The 19,000-nt window shown below is 43.9% G+C and overlaps 1 protein-coding gene across 1 annotated transcript in view; it reads left to right on the top strand.

Annotated features, from left to right (window-relative positions):
* Positions 1–19,000, top strand: part of FRAS1 (Fraser extracellular matrix complex subunit 1) — a 308,843-nt gene that overhangs the window by 263,666 nt on the left and 26,177 nt on the right. Inside the window, exons 65-69 of the mRNA XM_062198919.1 lie at positions 176–390; positions 4,345–4,495; positions 5,789–5,896; positions 6,804–6,963; positions 11,105–11,221. Coding sequence (XP_062054903.1) covers positions 176–390; positions 4,345–4,495; positions 5,789–5,896; positions 6,804–6,963; positions 11,105–11,221 — 751 coding nt within the window. The remainder of the gene's footprint in view (positions 1–175; positions 391–4,344; positions 4,496–5,788; positions 5,897–6,803; positions 6,964–11,104; positions 11,222–19,000) is intronic.

The following is a 19,000-nucleotide window of genomic DNA, read 5'->3' as shown; positions in this document are numbered from 1 at the left end:
AGCGCTCCACAAACTCCTCTCCCATTTCACAGCGTGCGTTGCATGCCCTGGGTTACTCTGAGTCTCAGATGGAGGACAGCTCTCTCCACATCACTAGGATGCATCCGTTCATCCCACCGTGCTTCTGGGCATCCACGGACCGAGTCACCATTGCTTGCCCTTCCTTCCCCGGCAGAGGCAGGGTTCCTGGACGACGTGGCCTATGACAGCACTGCCCTGGGTCCTGGCTATGACCGCCCCTTCCAGTTTGACCCCAGCGTGCGAGAGCTGAAGACCATCCAGCTCTACAAGCACCTCAACCTGAAGAGCTGCGTGTGGACCTTTGACGCCTATTATGACATGACTGAGTTGATCGACGTCTGTGGGGGCTCCGTGACTGCTGACTTTCAGGTGGGTGCTCCTGGGGCTTGTCTGAGGGTGCTACTCCCACCTCTGTTTATTCCTGGAGCACTTCAGCTACCAGTTTGCAGGAAGAAGATGAGGTCCACCAACTAAGGGGATCTAAGTCCTTTGAACACAGTAGAGTCCCCCAAATCCTCTAAATCAAGGTATTGTGGGTAAAGCAACTATCTGGTATAGTCTTTTGTATAAATATTTAACATTTCCTTCCCCTGGGTATATATAGGAGGACTTCAACAATTTCATGGAAAGTGCATATTTTTTTCTGAAAATGGATGCATGGATTTCAGAATTTTTTGCACCAAAATGTATCTCTTCATTCTGTTTTTCAAAGACTCTTTACCCTCATAGGTTTTACCTTCTGTGTTTATTTTGGAAAGCAGAAAAGTTTTATGTTGGATGCTGAGGTTATTATTACATAGAAATGGTCTCTTTCCAACCCAGGGAAATAATTCAGGACAGCAGGTGATGCACCTTGTCTTCAGTGTTGAGCATAGGTAATTGTCAAAAATACTTGGATTTCACACCTGTTCCAAACTGACAACTCTTGTAAAAATACATACTTGTAGGGGCCAGTGTTGTGGTGCAGTGAGCTATTAACACCAGCACCCCGTATGAACACTAGGATTTGAGTTCTGGCTGCTCTGCTTCTGATCCAGCTCCCTGCTAATGTGCCTGGGAAGGTAGTGGAAGATGGTCCAAGTGCCTAGGCCCTGTCACCCATATAGGAGGACTGGATGGAGCTCTTGGCTTTGACCTGGACTAGCCCCAGCTGTGGCAGCCTTTGGGGAGTGAACCAGAGGATATAAGATATGTCTGTCTCTCTTATTCTACCTTTCAAATAAATAAATCACTTTTTGAAAGATTTATTTATTTATTTGAAGGCAAAGTTGCAGAGAGAGAGAGGTCTTCCATCTACCGGTTTACTCCCCAGATGTCCGCAACGGCCAGAGCTGTGCCAATCCAAAGCCAGGAGATTCTTCTGGGTCTCCCATGTGGGTGCAGGGGCCATCTTCTACTGCTTTCCCAGGTCATTAGCAGAGAGCTGGGTTGGAAGAAGAGCAGCCGGGACTCAAACCAGTGCCCATATAGGATGCCATTACTGCAGGCAGCAGCTTCACCTGTTACACCACAGAGCCAGCCCCAACAAATCATTTTAAAAAAAAACTTTTAAATATTTCTAGCCATAAAACATTAATGGTAATATAAAATTTTACAACAAGAAATCAGTCATAGAAGGACAGTTAAATATAGGGTCAAGGAGATTATACTAATCTGTCATCACAGAAAAATCGGTTGTAAAACAAGTTCTTTTGAATTTTGAGCAGTTACTTCAGCGAGCTAAAACCTAGTTAGAGGTTTACTTGTCATTTCAGACCAGATTTAACCTCCCTATGTGAGGCACTTGTAGAGGGACTTCAAGCCCTCAGTTACAAGAAAGTATCTTGGATGAAAATGTTTGGCTTTCTTCATGATGCCTCTCATGTTGGTTTCCCCCATTTGGTATACACTACTGCCCTCTACTGCATAGATCTTCAGGCATTTGGTTTTGGTTCTGCTTCTGCAGTTGCATAGCTTACAGTCACTATGCAAAATGCAAAACTAAGTGACTGCTCCCTTGGCCTCTCAAAATTTGGTATTCTCTGTTCACCATGATTTTGCTTCAATCACAGAAATATATATATACTCACACATATCTCATTGTTGTCTGGTAGAAAGAATACTAGACAGAGAAAAAAGGTCTAGCTCCCACCTTCTGCAGCCATTATCAGCATAGTTGATAAAGGCAGGACATAATTAGGGCATAAGCTCTCTGAACCTCATCTGAGGCTGTCATGATCTCAATGTCGGAAGGGACCTAGCACAATATCTGGTTTAAAAAGGTATGCAGTAAACATTTTTAAGGGCTTCTGTTTTAAGTCACATCTGTTTTATTAAGTCATATCATGAGTGCTAAATGAAAAAAAAAAAGCAGAAATAAAGAAGCTTAATTGTTCCAGTTAACTATAGAATATTGTGGCTCTATCAACCATTGTGACACTGGAGCAGGTGTATTGACAAAAAACTGTGCCTTGGGGGACAGAACATGGTATGAGGCCCAGACAGAATATGGACATTCTCTAAAGGAAACAGAATAAGGCATGTCCATAAGAGATTTTCAAATGAATTTTTAAATGAAATTATTAGAGTCTTTTGAAAAAATTGGCATCAAATTTCATGTCCCTGGCAACAATGAATATGAATCCTTTAGATAACTTAAATTTTTGATATCTTAAATATTGATAAAACATTTTATCATGTATATAAATAATTATGGATACAAACATTTTACACTGTATTTTCCAATCAAAGAAAAATCTAAGTCTTATAGTATTTGGCCAATGACAAAATGGTTTTAAATGAAGCTTTTTCAATTATAAAATAAATACAGTTATGGAGGAAAAAATTAAAAATGAATAAAACTCCCCTACTCACACAAAATGTACATAGTTAGCTTAACTATGAAAGCTTGTATAATGTTATCTTTCTATCCAGTTTTAGCTCATTGCAAAAATTGCAAAAATTAATGGGCCAAATAAATAGCAATAAAGGGAACCCTCTTACAAGTATTCTCTTGTGAAGTGTGAGGTGCTGCCTTGTTGAAATTATTTCCAATAGCAGTGTATGGGGACAGAAAATTACTGAAATATGAAGATATTTCTACAAGTTTGTAGAACAGAATTTAAGTATGAGTTTATTTTGGTGCAAAAATAGTTTTCCATGTAGTAAAAAAGATTTGTGTGGCCAGCATTATGGCGTAGTGGGTAAAGCTGCCGCTTGCAGTGCTGGCATCCCATATGGGCACCGGTTCAAATCCCGGCTGCTCCACTTCCCAGCCAGCTCCCTCTTTATGGTCTGGGAAAGCAGTAGAAAATGGCCAAAGTCCTTGAGACTCTGAACCCACATGGGACACCTGGAATAAGCTCCTGGCTTCAGGTAAACCCAGTTTCAGCTATTTTGGCCATTTGGAGGATGAACCAGCAGATGGAAGACCTCTCTTCCATCTCTAACTCTGCCTTTCAAATATTTATATAAATCTTAAAAATAAAAGATTTGTTTATTTGGAATGCAGGGTAACAGAGAAAAAGGAACAGATTTGAGATCTCAGATCTTCCATTTGCTGATTCCCTCTCCAAATGGATGCAATCCAGGAGCCAGGAACTCCATCCTGGTCTCCCATTTGGGCGGCAGGGGCCAAAGTACTTGGGCCAACTTCTGCTGCTTTTCCAGGTGCATTAGTAGGAAGGTGGAGTGAAAACAGAGCAGCTGGGACTCAAACCAGCACTCCAATATGGGATACTGGTATCGCAAAAAAGCAGCTTAACCCACTGGCACAAGGCTGGCCCTTCAAAAATGTTTTTTGCACCAAAGCAGCCAGCCCAGTTTTCCACAAACATCTTGAAGTACTCTCATTAACGTAACTCTGAGCTGTCTGTTGGTAAGCTTCCAAGACGGGATTTCCGTGTCCTGTGTTCTGGAGGGGGAGATAGGCATACTCACTACAGCATCTCAAGTTGGGCACATGTTCATCCCAGGGCTCCCCAGCGCCCATCAGGCTTGGCTCAGGCTCCTACAAGTCACTGGCCAGTGGTCAGCAGTGGGAGTATGTACTGAATGGTAGACCCCCCCCCCCCAAGCCTCAACTGGTTCCCCTGGGAATTACCGTGCCATGTCACAATGTGGGCCAAAGTTTTCAGCGGCTGAACACTGGAGGTCGCGCTAACTCTCACCCTCGGTGGTTCTGTTTGAGCGTCACCTCCATAGAAAAGGCTTTGTAGAAATCAAACTACAGAACTGAGCACCCGACTCACAGTGACTGGGTGAGTGACAGAATGCATGAATGAGGCTGACCATCTGCCTTTCCATCACGAGGAAGATGACCGCTGTGCACCATTTGCTTGGCAGGTGAGGGACTCGGCTCAGTCCTTCCTGACCGTGCATGTGCCCCTCTACGTGTCCTACATCTATGTGACCGCCCCCCGCGGCTGGGCCTCCTTGGAGCACCACACCGAGATGGAGTTTTCCTTCTTCTACGACACCGTTCTCTGGAGAACAGGTACACCCACTGACATCCTAACCTTCTCCTTCCTTACACCCGAGCACGAGTGAAAGAAAAACATTAGTGATTTACAGCAGCTGCACTCCTCCTCCGCTGGTCCTGGAGGGCCGCCCATGCCTGGCACAGGTGCAAATCTGTGGTTCCTGAAAACCAATGACGTCCCTACCTGCTGAAGCTGGAAGGCCTCAGTGCAGACAGCCAGGGGCCCGGAGCAGGGAACAGCAAGTCACAGATGGGTCCCAGACCGCCTGCCATTTACGCTTCAGCACCTCAGGGACTGCAGGGCTGAATTTTTTAAATGAGCCTCCCCCAAGTACTGCCCTCTCCAAGAAGAGCTCCCAGGCGTGATTGGGCGACAGCCCCTGCAGCCAGGAGCCCACACTTCACTGCCACCCGGCATCTCCCACCCTGCTGCTGCAGAAATGGCATCCAGAACTCGCTGGCTCTGCCCTCTGCTCCCTCTAGGGGGCGCACTGCCTGTGTGCTCTTTCGTTTTTCTCTCTTCCCTTTCCTTCGGCTCCCATTCTCCCAGTCTCTGAGGCAGAGACACTAAAACGTCACTTCATTCTTTAGTTGGGCTTCCTGTCTGGTGTTCAAAGTTCCACCCTGTCCTCTGTGAGGCGACTCAAGTGCCATCATTGATTTGCTTTCTGTTTCTCAGAGGAAGGTAACCTCAGGAAGCTTCCCATCCTGGGTCAATAATTCCTGGAGCTTTGTTAAGGTTGCGTCTCCCTCCTTTGGCTCCCTTGTGGTCTGGGACCATGCTTACCTCTTGGGGGATCAGGGCTGCAGTTGCCTTATTAAAGCCACAGCTCATTCCTGTCCTGCCTGTGCAGCTGGCCTTCTACAAGCTTCCCGGCAATGCTCCTGTGCTTTAGGTACCAAAGGTAGCAAGCAGGACTTAGGGCTTTATTAACTCCTGAAAAGTGTCCTGGCAAGAAAATGAAACTACAGCCTGAAGGAGATGTGCTATAATCACCAAGTTTGATGTTGAGCTGTACGGTCCATTTTTATTTTCTCAGCTATGGACTAAGCAGTTACAGATATGTAGATTATGTCCATGACGGTGGAGCAATTTTTTTTTTAAAGAGACCAGTGGAATGAACTATCTTAATTGGCAAGTGTCCCTCTAGGGTCAATTATCACATGAATAAATTTGCTCTGTTGTTACATTCAAGTCCATGTCCGGTTCTCCTTAAAGATGTCCCTGGGCTAACATTCACATAGTGACTATCTGGGTGGTCATCTCTGTGCCTTGACCTGGGTGTTTTGTGTGTGCTGCCTGCCCAGGAATCCAGACGGACAGCGTGCTCTCTGCAAGGCTGCAGATAATAAGAATCTATATTCGAGAAGATGGTCGTCTCGTCATTGAATTCAAGACCCATGCCAAGTTCAGAGGTAGTGTTGGTGCTGTTTTTTTATTTTAAAAAAATATTTCAGACAAGTTGAAAGAATGGAGCAATTGAAAGGTCAAAATGTTAGCCTTTTCCTATCTTTGCATTTACACATACCCATACCTTTTTTTTGGCCACACTATTTCCAAGCAAGCTGCAGCCTTCACGCGACACTGCTCTGATTACTTGAGTGGACATCTCCTAAGGTTTCCCCACACATTCACAGTGCCGTTATCACATCCCAGAGAGTCAGCACTGGTTCAGTAATATCCAATCCCTGTTTATATTTGCTCTATTGTCCCACAAATGCCTTCTCCACTTGTGTATTTCTTTGGCCTTCCTTTTATGAAAGCAGATATAAAACACAATCTAATCAAGCTTTGTGTTACATCTCGGCTGTTATTTTACCTAAAATAACCCCCAACAGGTGGGTTTTACATGTCACCCAGTGGGGACATCTTATTGAGTAGCCCTTACCTTTGTATTGTCTACCATTGTCCACTCTGCCAAGCCTCTTTTACTGGATGCTGATACTTCTATTTATAAGCTATTAGAGTTTTCTACCTCCATGAAACATGTTGGTTGAAACAGAAAGCTAAGTGTGTTCCATGTCCATTGTCTTATGGAAACCCTATTGTGGTGAACATGCTCCCTGGCCCCTTGTGTGCACCAGGCCCATCCATACTGTTTATAAACACGGATACGGCCTTCAGGACTGTCCTCAGTAGGCTCATGGGCTGGCTTGTCATGCCTGCCTTGCTGCCCCAGCCAGTGTGGTGTTCACTCTAAGGCGCCAGGGCCTCACCTTAGTTGCTCAACAGAAGAGGGTAAATTCAGTCTGTAGGATCTGGAGGGGTGTCATCACAAGTATAACAAACTCACAAACAAGTGTGTATTTTCCCTTGGAACAGGGCAGTTTGTGATGGAGCACCACACTCTCCCAGATGTGAAATCTTTCATCCTGACTCCCGACCACCTGGGAGGAATTGAGTTTGACCTGCAGCTGTTGTGGAGTGCACAGACCTTTGATTCTCCCTACCAACTCTGGAGAGCCACAAGCTCCTACAACAGGTGAGTACACTGCTCGAGGCCTCCAGGCCTAGTTTCTGCTGCTTGCAGGAGCTTGGGACCTGGGGGTTTTTCTTTGAAGTCTGCATTTCTATGTTAGACAGAAACAACGCTCCAGCAAGCACAAAGAGCCATAAATCTGGATCAGGTCAACTTCTCGTGCATGAACCAAAAAGTGCTCACACTTGCTGCACACCTCCTGGTCTCATTCATGCCTTCCATTCACATCCCCCTGGAAAATCAGTCTTGTGGCAATCCACCTTCAAAGGACGCTGGGAAATATGTCCAGCTGAAACCTTAGAATAAAGATGTTTTGTCTCTATTACACAGCAATACAACATCTAGGAAGTTCATTTACTAGGTCTAGGTGCCAGTCCTGGTGATGCAAGCAAGACTTATTCCTCTCCCATACCCAGTATAATGGTACCATAGGAAATAGAAAAGTATCCCATTTGTAAAAGGGAAGAATGGGAAGATCAGACTACCATGAAAAGGGGATAAATATTACCTCTATTTAATAGATCATGAAACTCAAAGTGACCTTTAATGAGAAAATCCTTTTCCAGTTCCACAGTTAAGAAGTGGCATGTTATCTTAAACATCATCTTCAAAAAGACTTCCTTAATTACGGATTTTTCTCACGTAGCAGATATTTTAATTGTATAAAGAATCCTTTGAAGTCAGCATACAGTCATCTTCAGGGAGGATGATTCGTGTACTTTGTCCCAATTTATAGGCAGAGAAATTGTCCTCCCGTAAGTCCTCTGCTGACACCTGCATGCAGGACATGAGGTTCAACCCTCCCAGATCCAGCCACCAGCAGCCCCTCTGTATTTCCCTCTGCCCTTCCTGTTCTTCGCGCCCACGAAACTAACTCCCAAGACCCCACTCAAGTGCTGCCCACGCTGACAGCAGCGCTCTGCTGCTGTCCCCCTCCCACCTTGCCCCGGCTTCTACCAGAACACGGCTCATCATCTATGGTCTGTTGGCTGCTCCCATTGTGTCACCAAGCTGTGAGCATCCCCAGAGTTGAAAGCAAGTCTGACCCCCCCTTAAGTCACCAGCATCCCAGGTTTTAGTGCCTGGTTGTGAGGTAAGGTGATCAAATACAAACAAACAGCAAAGGCAGACATCACCAAGCCCCGTGCTCAGTGTACCGAGAGGACCAGAACACCCAGACTGCAGTTGTGCAGGGACAGGAGCCCCGGAGACTGAGGATTTACACAAGGCTTTCCTGGGGACTGGGGCAACTTGTACTCATTTTGGGATAGGCAATTTTTTTTTTAAGATGTTACTTATTGATTTCAGAGGTAGAGCCACAGAGAGGAAAAGAGACAGAGAGAGGGGTCTGCCATCCACTGGTTCACTCCACAAATGACAGCAAAGGTGGGTGACAGGCCAATCCAAAGCCAGGAGCAGGAAGCTTCATCCTGGTCTCCCCTGTGGGTACAGGGGCCCAAGCATTTGGGCCATCTTCCACTGCTTTCCCAGGCCATAGGCAGAGAGCTGGATTGTAAGAGAAGCAGGCAGGACAAGAACCAGCACCTATATGGGATGCTGGTGACACAGGTGAAAGCTTAGCCTACTGTGCCACAGGGCCGGCCCCAAGATGTTTGCCTTTGTAAAAGGGCAAGAAGGGACTACAAGATTAATGACTTTGCACAAGGTCTGTATCGGGCATATTTGCAGGTTTAGTGCAGAAACTATCCCAACTAGTATTTAGCAATGGGAGAAAGGACTGAGGGCTCAGGAGAATATGCAACCTGCCCTGCATTCATCTGGTCAACCAATATTTGTTGAATGTTTCTTGTATGTCACAGAAGGTCCTGGGCACTTAGAATATATCAGGAAGTAAAGGTTTCCTAAACTTAAATACAGTATCACTTAACAAAGTAAGAATATATGACACAGTAAACTTAGTAAGTAGGACATGTCCAAAGCTGGTAAGTGCTATGGAAAAAATGCATAAAACAAGGGACTCTGAAATGGGAGTTTATTTTAAATTCAGATGTTCCCAGGAGAGCACATGAGGAAGGCCCATTTGAACACAGCCTTGAAGTAGGGGGCCGGCATCATGGCATACTGGGTAAAGCGGACACCTGTGTCCCATAGGGTTGCCAGTTCATGTACCGGCTGCTCCATTGCCAATCAAGCTCCCTGCTATTGGCCTGGCAAAGTAGCATGTGTTTGGGCTCCACCACCCACGTGGCAAACCCAGATGGAACTCTTAGCTTTCACCTGGGTGTTGTAGCCATTTGGGAAATGAACCAACAGGTGCAAGATTTCTGTCTCTTTCTGTAACTCTTTCAAATAAATAAATCATACAAAAAAAAAAAAAGACTTGAAGGAGGTGAAGGAGTTGGCTAGGCAGATATCTGGCATGCTTGAGAAATGCAAGGTGGTTCCTGTGGCTGCAGGGAAGTGAGCCAGGAGGAGGGGCACAGATGATCAGGTCAGAGCGGTGAAGAGCAGGGGTGGAAGCACTCAGGGAGGTCTCGGAAGGCACGGAGTGGACAGGGCTCTTACTCTGGTGCAGCAGGGGCCCCTGCAGGCCTGGAGCAGAGAAGCCACATTATCTGACCTGAGGTTTGGAAACCAAGAGTCTGACGTGGACCGTGAAGTATTTCTGTTAAGGGTTACTGTTCACCTGCTATGTGTCTGATGTCATGTACTTCAGATATGGTGTACAAGGTCTCGTTTCCTGCCAGGATTTGGAGAAAGAAAGGGCTCACGAGGCAAGTTTTCTCAGCTCCTTCCTGCACTGAATTCTGCATGTGTAAACAAAGGCCCTGAGCGTTTGTGTGGTGTATCTAAACTCATATACCATGGCACCAGCAAAGCCAGGGTTGGATTTTTCTCCTGGTTTCTAGCCTATGCCAGTCCACTAAGTTGCCCCCCAGGGTATATTACATAAATGTTATTTTCTTTGGCCAAATCTGTATTCTACCTTTACTAACAAGTAGATATGACTTTTAAAATGGCCAAAGAACCAACCCAACAAAAGTAAAGACCATTCACAGATCACTCACAGTCTTAAGACCCATAGCTCTATGCTCTTTCTTTTTTTAATTTGACAGGTAGAGTTATAGACAGTGAGAGAGAGAGAGAGAGAGAGAAAGGTCTTCCTCCCGTTGGTTCACTCCCCAAATGGCCACTAAGCCGGCTCTGCGCCAATCCGAAGCCAGGAGCTTCTTCCTGGTCTCCCATGTGGGTGCAGGGGCCCAAGCACCTGGGCCATCCTCCATTGCCCTCCCGGGCCACAGCAGAGAGCTGGACTGGAAGAGGGGCAACTGGGAATAGAACCGGCACCCATATGGGATGCCAGTGCCACAGGCAGAGGATTAACCAAGTGAGCCACAGCACCGGCCCCAAGCTCTATGCTCTTTCAATGGATGGCAGTTTCCCAAGGCTGTTGAAGAATCTTCCTAACGTTTCTGGATGTTCGTTTACCTTTCATTCGGCCTGTCATTTGAAATGATGCAGGTGAGGGACACAAGGGCCTCACGCTTTCAGAGTCATGACCTGGAAAAGCCTGGGTCCCGCCATGAACAGGGAGATTCCAAATGCATCACCTCCAGTGAGAGGGCGTATTGTTCTTCAATGTCACACAAGAGTACGGCTGTAGAGCCAAATACAAGTGCAATGGGCTGGGGGCGCTCTGTGGGCCACTGCTTCCATTCTCTTCTGCAGTGGAGTCCTGGGCACTGGCCAACTCTTCTTTTCAGAGGAACACTTGGCACTGTCATATCTTAGTAAATAAAAGCTTTTGCATCAGGGGAAGTGTGGAACAGGGCGTCAACAAGAAACACTAAACACAAATTACTAGACAAGTTTCATGGTGTCTAAAGGAAACAGCCAATTCTGTTGAAATTTTCAGAGTTTTAGCAATAGCATACCTTTCTCAGCAGAGTTGGGTGAAGGATACCAGTACTATTTAACACCTCTGGATCAGAGAGGAGTCCCTTGCAGGGGTACAGCATCTGACTACAGAGAGGAGTTCCTGAAAATGTCATTTATAGGCTTGACAAGTTCTTGGATGCCAGGCACCAAAACAGTGTGAAGTCTGTTTAATGACAGCTTTTCAGGTAAGTTAATAATCTACCAGCCCTTCCCTATGCCCATAGTCTGCTCTTCTCATTTCCAGGAAGGACTACTCGGGGGAATACACCATCTACCTGATCCCTTGTACGGTGCAGCCCACACAGCCGTGGGTTGACCCAGGCGAGAAGCCTTTGGCCTGTACTGCACATGCTCCAGAAAGGTAGGAAAATACAGTCACGCCCATTCACCTGCAAATTCCTTGTTTGTGCCTCCTCCTACTCACCGAAATGTATTTGTAACCCAAAGCAATATTGGCGGTGCTCTCAGTCATTTGCAGACAGGCACAGGGTGGCAAACACCGGGGCCACACCCACGTTCCCCACTGAGACCATACAAGGTGACATGCCGCTTCTTGTTTCAGCTCTTATCCTGTAGCCCAGTCACCTTTTCATGGTGTGCCCAGTGCCATGGATTTCACATTTGGGGCCTTTATCCTTGGTGATTTTAAGTGTCATCTTTACCCAAGATGACTGGGACGTGCCACATGGAGCACTGGATCATCTTCTCTCAGATCGCAGTTACAGTGCTATTGGCCACGAGTTAAGTATTAGTCAATCAGCATCTATTAAGCAAAGGGTCTTTAAACACACGTGGTTACATATGCAGCAGCTAAGGAAAGTGTTGTGAACAGAGGCTTAGAGAAACCTAATCCTGTATTTCTCCAGGGAGCCATGGTGCAATAACTCCTACCCTGGTGTTTGTGGGGCTTTGCAGAGCATAGCAACTGTGAATAATGAGAACTAACTATGACATCGGCCCATTCCCACCTAGACCTGAGACTGCAGCGTGCCATATATTCACTTGGCTCGTACCATGCTTTACTCTCGCTGATGCATGGATATTATACCACTAGATTAGAGCCCGGGATTAAAAGTAACTCTGCTCTCAGCTGGTTTATAGTTCAGGGCCACTTTTCTAGGAGCTAAGCAAGGTGTATAGAAAATAATTGTGCAAGATGATGTTGAAGACAGAGTCTGACCCTGAGAAGTCTCATTGAAATGAGACTCAGAATCTCCCAATTTGCATCTTTTCAAAGATGGCTGAATAGGGAAAAGACATGCTGATTCAAATGAGGGAAAGATAACAGAAAAAGAGCAGACGAAGTGCATTCCCAGGGGAAGAGTTGTAGGGAAGTTTGCCGTGAAAATTCTACAGAAAGAATAGGAACCGTGGAGCAGCACGGAAAGAGTCGACACACAGGACTCCCCCAGCAGGGGGGTTGGAAGAGACACCACTTACTGAGAGTTAGGTAAGGGCAGACTGTGGTGGCCTGTGCCACTGCCTTTGAGGCCAGCCTGGATCCCTAGTAGGATATAGGTAACCACCTAATCCAGCAAAGAAAAAGCATACTTCTCTCCATCCGCCAAAAAGGATGCCCAGCAACCAGCAGGAAGAAAGCAACATCTTGATACCAGGAGAGGCTGAGGTAGCTCTTGCACCTGTGACCAGGGGATTCTACCACAAGGAGAAATCCACATTTCCCAATGAGTCTAGCTGTGAGGGTTGACAGGGGGCTGGGCACCAACTTATGTTGAGAGGAAGGGGGCGAGACGGTTCCAAGATGGTGGAGTAGGGAGGGAGCTTACTACTCTAGCCCAGGAGAAGATAGTTTTTAAGAAGTGGAGATAGTATAGTCTCAGAGAAGAGTTAGGGAAAAAATGGCAGAGGACACTACTGAAATTAGAGGGACACGGTGGACCTACATGGAGGGCATGGTGCCCACGGCTTGGGACTCCAGGAGCCGAGAGCCTATACAGCAGCACTAGAAAGTGAGGTGAGACATGACTGCAGTAGCCCGAGCCACTGGCGAAAAGCAGCAGGAAGATCCTAGAGGGAATGAGGCTTGAAGCCCTGTGGAGGAAAGTGCACCAGCCTAACTAAAGGAGAAAAAAAAAGGGGGGGGGGGTGGTATGGACACATTTCTGTCTCCAATCACCTTACAAAGGCATACAAGCCAATAGAGAGGGTGCCATTTTGGACATATACAACAGCTGTGCCAGCTCGTGTCTGTGACCTGCAATCAGCCAAGCAGAGACTCCTGACTCTGGTGGGGAGAAATAACAGGGGGATAGGAGCTTGTGACTGTGTGAAGATTCTGAACTGGGACTGTGAAAAAAAAAAAATAAAAACTGAGGGTGTATGGGAGAACTCATGGTGTGGGTGAGACTTTGAGTAGTCTCAGTGGGAGACGCCACAAGCTTGGGCAGTCCTGGTTACCTGGTGAGAGACATTGCTGGGGAACCTGAACTTACACTGAGGACAATATAGATCCTTTGTGTGGTCCTTGGGACAGAGCAGAATATTATACCCACTGGGGCTAGCACTCAGGCACTGGTCTCCATCGAGAAGATCTCAGCTGACCAGAATTATTTCCCTTCTGATTAAAAAAAGAGAGAAGATTTACCACACCAAACCTGGATGTGTCACCTTAGGCATGCCCTTAACCCTGGAGAACTGAACAGAGCTTTCTGTCCACACCCACTACAAGCCTCTAAAGATTCACTGAATGCAGACAATCCATTTATCTACAGAATCATAGTACAACGATAAAAGCCACTACAGCGAGGGGAGGGACCAACAAGTATCTCCTCAAATGCCAAACAAACGCAACAATCCAAGAAACAAGAATAAAGACGACAACATGACACTCCCAAAAGAACAAGACACTTCAATACTGGATTATGAACAAAATGAGATAGAAGAAATGCAAAAAATAAAACTCAAAAATTGATCATAAGATTATACAGAAGTAATCAAAAGCAAACACACAAACTACTGAAATCCATGCAGGACATGAAAGAAAATCTCTCCCAGGAAATTGAAATCTTAAGGAGGAATCAAAAGGAAATGAAGAATTCAACAGAACATGAAATTGAGATATTGAAGAGAAATCTAAATGAAATTAAGAATTCAACAGAACATAAAAATGCAGTTGAGAGCCTTAAAAACAATCAGTGAGGCAGAAGAGAGACTATCTGACTTAGAAGAAAGCACAGGAAAGTGTACAGTCAAACCAAAGACAAGAAGAGGAAATTAGAAATCTAAAAAATATTGTTGGGAATCTACAGGATACTTTTAAAAAAAACCAACATTCAGGTTATAGCAGTTCCTGAAGGCATGGAGAAAGAAATAAATGTCCAAGTACAGGAAGCACACAGATATCCCAATAGACATAACCAGAAAAGATCCTTGCATTGACATGTTGTAATCAAACTCACTACAGTGAAACATAAAGAGAATATTCTAAAATGTGCACAAGATAAATGCCAGATTACTTTCAGAGGATCTCCAATTAGACTCACAGGAGACTTATCAGAAACCCTGCAGGCTAGGAGAGAATGGCAAGATATAGCCCACGTACTGAGAGAAAAAAACTGTCAGCCCAGAATATTATATCCTGCAAAGCTCTCATTTCTGAATTAAGTTGTGAAATAAAGACCTTTCATAAAAAAACAGATATTGGCACCACTCGTCCAGCCCTGCAAAAGATGCTTAAAGATGTGTTACACACAAAAACAAAGAAACAGAAGGTAAAGGAAGAAAATCTCTCACTAAAAGATCAAATGAAGTTCAAAGTATAAATTGGGAATCTTTGGAAAAATGGCAGGGCAAAGTCATTACTTATCTTTTTTATTTTTAAAGCTTTATTTATTTGAAAGAGTTACAAAGAGAGAGGAGAGGCAGAAAGAGAGAGAGGTCTTCTCTTTTTTGTTTTTTTTTAATATTTTTTATTAAACTTTTATTTAATGAATATAAATTTCCAAAGTACAGCTTATGGGTTACAATGGCTTCCCCCTCCCAAAACTTTCCTCCCACCCACAACCCTCCCCACTCCCGCTCCCTCTCCCCTTCCAATCACATCATGATTCATTTTCAATTCTCTTTATATACAAAAGATTAGTTTAGTATAAATTAGGTAAAGATTTCAACAGTTTGCCCCCATATAGCAACACATAGTGAAAAAAAAAATACTGTTGGAGTGCTAGTTATAGCATTAAATAAGAGTGTACAGCACATTAAAGGCAGAGATCCTACATAATATTTTTTTTAAAATTAATTAATTTTCTATGCCATTTCCAATTTAACACCAGGTTTTTTTTTCATTTCCAATTATCTTTATATACAGAAGATTGATTCAGTATATAATTAGTAAAGATCTCATCAGTTTGTACCCACGCAGAAACACAAAGTGTAAAAATACTGTTTCAGTACTAGTTATAGCATCACTGCACATTAGACAACACATTAAGGACAGATCCCACATGGGATGTAAGTACACAGTGACTTCTGTTGCTGACTTAACAATTTGACACTCCTGTTCATGGCGTCAGTAATCTCCCTAGGCTCTAGTCATGAGTTGCCAGGTCTATGGAAGCCTTTAGAGTTCGCTGACTTTGATCTTGTTCCGATAGGGTCACAGTCAAAGTGGAAGTTCTCTCCTCCCTTCAGAGAAAGGTACCTCCTTCCTTGATGGCCCCATTCTTTCCACTGGGATCTCACTCACAGAGATCTTTCATTTAGGTCTTCTTTTTTTCTTTTCCATGGTATCTTGGCTTTCCATGCCTACAATACTCTCATGGGCTCTTCAGCCAGATCTGAATGCCTTAAGGGCTGATTCTGAGGCCAGAGTGTTGTTTAGGACATCTGCCATTCTATGAGTCTGCTGTGTATCCCACTTCCCATGCTGGATCTTTCTCTCCCTTTTTGATTCTATCAGTTAGTATTAGCAGACACTTGTCTTGTTTGTGTGATCCCTTTGTTTCTTGGACCTATCCAAGCCATCGAATGTGAACTGAAATTGATCACTTGGACTAGTGCGATGGCATTGGTACATGCCACCTTGATGGGATTGTATTGGAATCCCCTGGCACACACAAATGATGGAGAGAGAGGTCTTCTATCCAATGGTTCACTCCCCAATTGGCTGCAATGGCTGGAACTGAGCTGATCTGAAGCCAGGAGCTTCTTCAGGGTCTCCCACGCAGGTGCAGGGACCAAAGGACTTGAGCCATCTTCTACTGCTTTCCCAGGCCATAGCAGAGAGCTGGATCAGAAGTGGAGCAGCCAGGTCTCAAACCAGCACCCGTATGGGATGCCAGGGCTTCAAGACAGGGCATTAACCCACTGCACCACAGTGCCAGGTCAAGTCATTACTTATTAATAGTGACATTGAATGTAAATGGCCTCAACTCTCCAGTTAAAAGGCACAAACTGGCTGAATGGATTAAAAAACAAAACCCATCTATTTGCTGTTTACAAGAAATACATCTTTCCAAAAAAGGTGCATACAGACTAAAAGTGAAAGGCCAGAAAAATATATTCCATGCCAACAGAAAACAAAAAAGAGCTGGCATAGCCATCTTAATATCAGACAAAATAGACTTTAACACAAAATCTGTTAAAAGAGACAAAGAAGGGCATTATATAATGATTAAGGGATCAATTCAACAGGGAGATGTAACTATTATAAACATATGCACCTAATTACAGGGCACCTGATTATTTAAAAGAAATATTAAGGGATTTAAAGGTAGACTTAGACTCCAATACAGTGGAATTAGGGACTTCAATACTCCACTTTCACCAATGGACAAATCAACCAGCCATGAAATCAACAGGTAAACAGATTTAATCGACACTATAGACCAAGTGGACCTAACATATCTATAGCACTTTTCATCCTACACTTGAAGAATACACATTCTCCTCAGCAGTGCATGGAACTTTCTCTAGGACTGACCACATGCTAGACCCTAAGGCAAGTCTCGCAAATTCAAAAAAGTCGAAATCATACCATGCATCTTGAAGCTGGAATCCAATCAGCAACTCATGAATCTCTAGAACATATGCAAACACATGGAGACTGAATAACATGCTCCTGAATGAACAATGGGCCATAGAAGAAATCAAAAGAGAAATCAAAAAATTTCTGGGAGCAATTGAAGATAACACAATATATCAAAACTTATGGGATACAGCAAAAGCAGTGTTAGAAGAAAGTTTATAGCAATAGGTGCCTACATCAAGAAATTGGAAAGGCACCAAATAAATGAGCTTTCAATGCATCTCAAGGATCTAGAAAGACTACAGCAAATGAAACCCAAAACTAGTAGGAAAAGAAATAATTCAAATTAGAGAAGAAATCAACAAAATGAATCCAAGAAAATACATTACAAAAGATCAGCAAGATGAAGAGCAACAAAGAGATCAAGAACTCCACAGCAACAAAACAAACAACCCACTTAAGAGATGGGCCAAGGAACTAAAGACATTTTTTCAAAAGAGGAAATCCAAACAGCCAACAGACACATGAAAAAGTGTTCAGGATCACTAGCCATCAGGGAAATGCAAATCAAAACCACAATGAGGTTTTCACCTCACCCCATACATACAGAAATCAACTAACAACCTATGCTACTGAGGATGTGGGGGAAAAGGCACACTAACCCACTGTTGGTGGGAATGCAAACTGGTAAAGCCACTATGGAAGACAGTTTGGAGATTGCTCAAAAACCTGAATATAGCCCTACCACATGACTCAGCCATCCTACTCCTTGGATTTACCCAAGGGAAATTAAATTGGCAAATAAAAGAGCTATTGGCACCTCAATGTTTATTGTAGGTCACTTCACAATAGCTTAGCCATGGGACCAACCTAAATGCCCATCAACAGAAGACTAGATAAAGAAATTATGGGATATGTACTCTATAAAATACTACACAGCGGTAAAAAAAAAAAATGAAATCCAGTCATTTGCAACAAAATGTAGTAATCTGGAAAACATGTGAGGGGAATAAGGCAGTCCCAAAGGGATAAATATCATATGTTCTCCCTGATCTGTGACAACTGAGCACCTGAAAGGAAACCTGTAGAAGTGAAACTGACACTATGAGAAGCAATGATTTGATCAGCCTTTGTCCTGACTGTCGAGGAACAGCTTACTATTTTATTCTTTTTAGTGTTTTCTTTTTCTACTTAATACCATTGGTTGAACTCTTTATTAACACAGAATTATTCTTAGGTGTTTAAATCCAATTGAAAATCAATCCCAGTTAAATATAAGAGTGGGAATAAGAGAGGGAGGAGATGTACAGTTCGGCTCATGTTCCTTTGGACTTACCCCTAAGGGTAATGCTAAAAACTTGCCATGGGACTCCAAATCCCATTAAGTTGGCAGGTACCAATACCATCTTACTAGTTAAAGTGATCAGTTTAAGTTTATAACTGATCATAAAGATAGGATTAAGTGTCAAAGGGATCACATAAATTAGACCAAGTTTCTGCTAATAATAATTGATACACTTAAAAAGGAGAGAACGATCCAACATGGGAAGCAGGACACACAGCAGGCTCATAGAATGATATTTCCCTAAGCAGCACTCTGGCCTCAGAATCAGCCCTTAAGACATTTGGATCTGGCTAAAAAGCCCATGAGAGTATCTCAGGTGTGGAAAGACAAGACACTATGGCAAAAAATGACCTACATGAAAGATTTCTATGTGTGAGATCCCAGTGGAAAAAAGGGGCCAAAGAAGTACCTTTTTCTGAAGGGAGGAGAGAACTTCCACTTTGATTATGGCCTTGTCTAAATATTGTCAGAGTTTGTGAACTCAAGAGGCTTCCATAGCCTTCCTCAGGTGATCACTGACATCATAAATAAGAGTGTCAATTGTGAAGTCAACAAGAGTCACAAAATCAGAGATGAAAAAGTAGATTTAACAATAAATACCACAGAAATAAAAAGAATCATCAGGAAGTACTATACACAATCTATCAAAATTTAGGTTTTCAATGTCTTTCTGCCTTGATTACTGGTCTGTTGAGGCATAAATTGAATCAATAATAAAGACCCTTTCAACAATGAAAAGCCTAAACAGTATGGCTTCACTGCTGAATTCTACCAGACTTTTAAAGAAGAACTAACTCCAATTCTTCTCA

The sequence above is a fragment of the Lepus europaeus genome, chromosome 8 (genome assembly GCF_033115175.1).
Source record: "Lepus europaeus isolate LE1 chromosome 8, mLepTim1.pri, whole genome shotgun sequence".
NCBI lineage: Eukaryota > Metazoa > Chordata > Mammalia > Lagomorpha > Leporidae > Lepus > Lepus europaeus.
The sequence above is the reverse complement of the archived record's forward strand: the minus strand, read 5'-3'. Positions and strand labels throughout refer to the sequence as shown.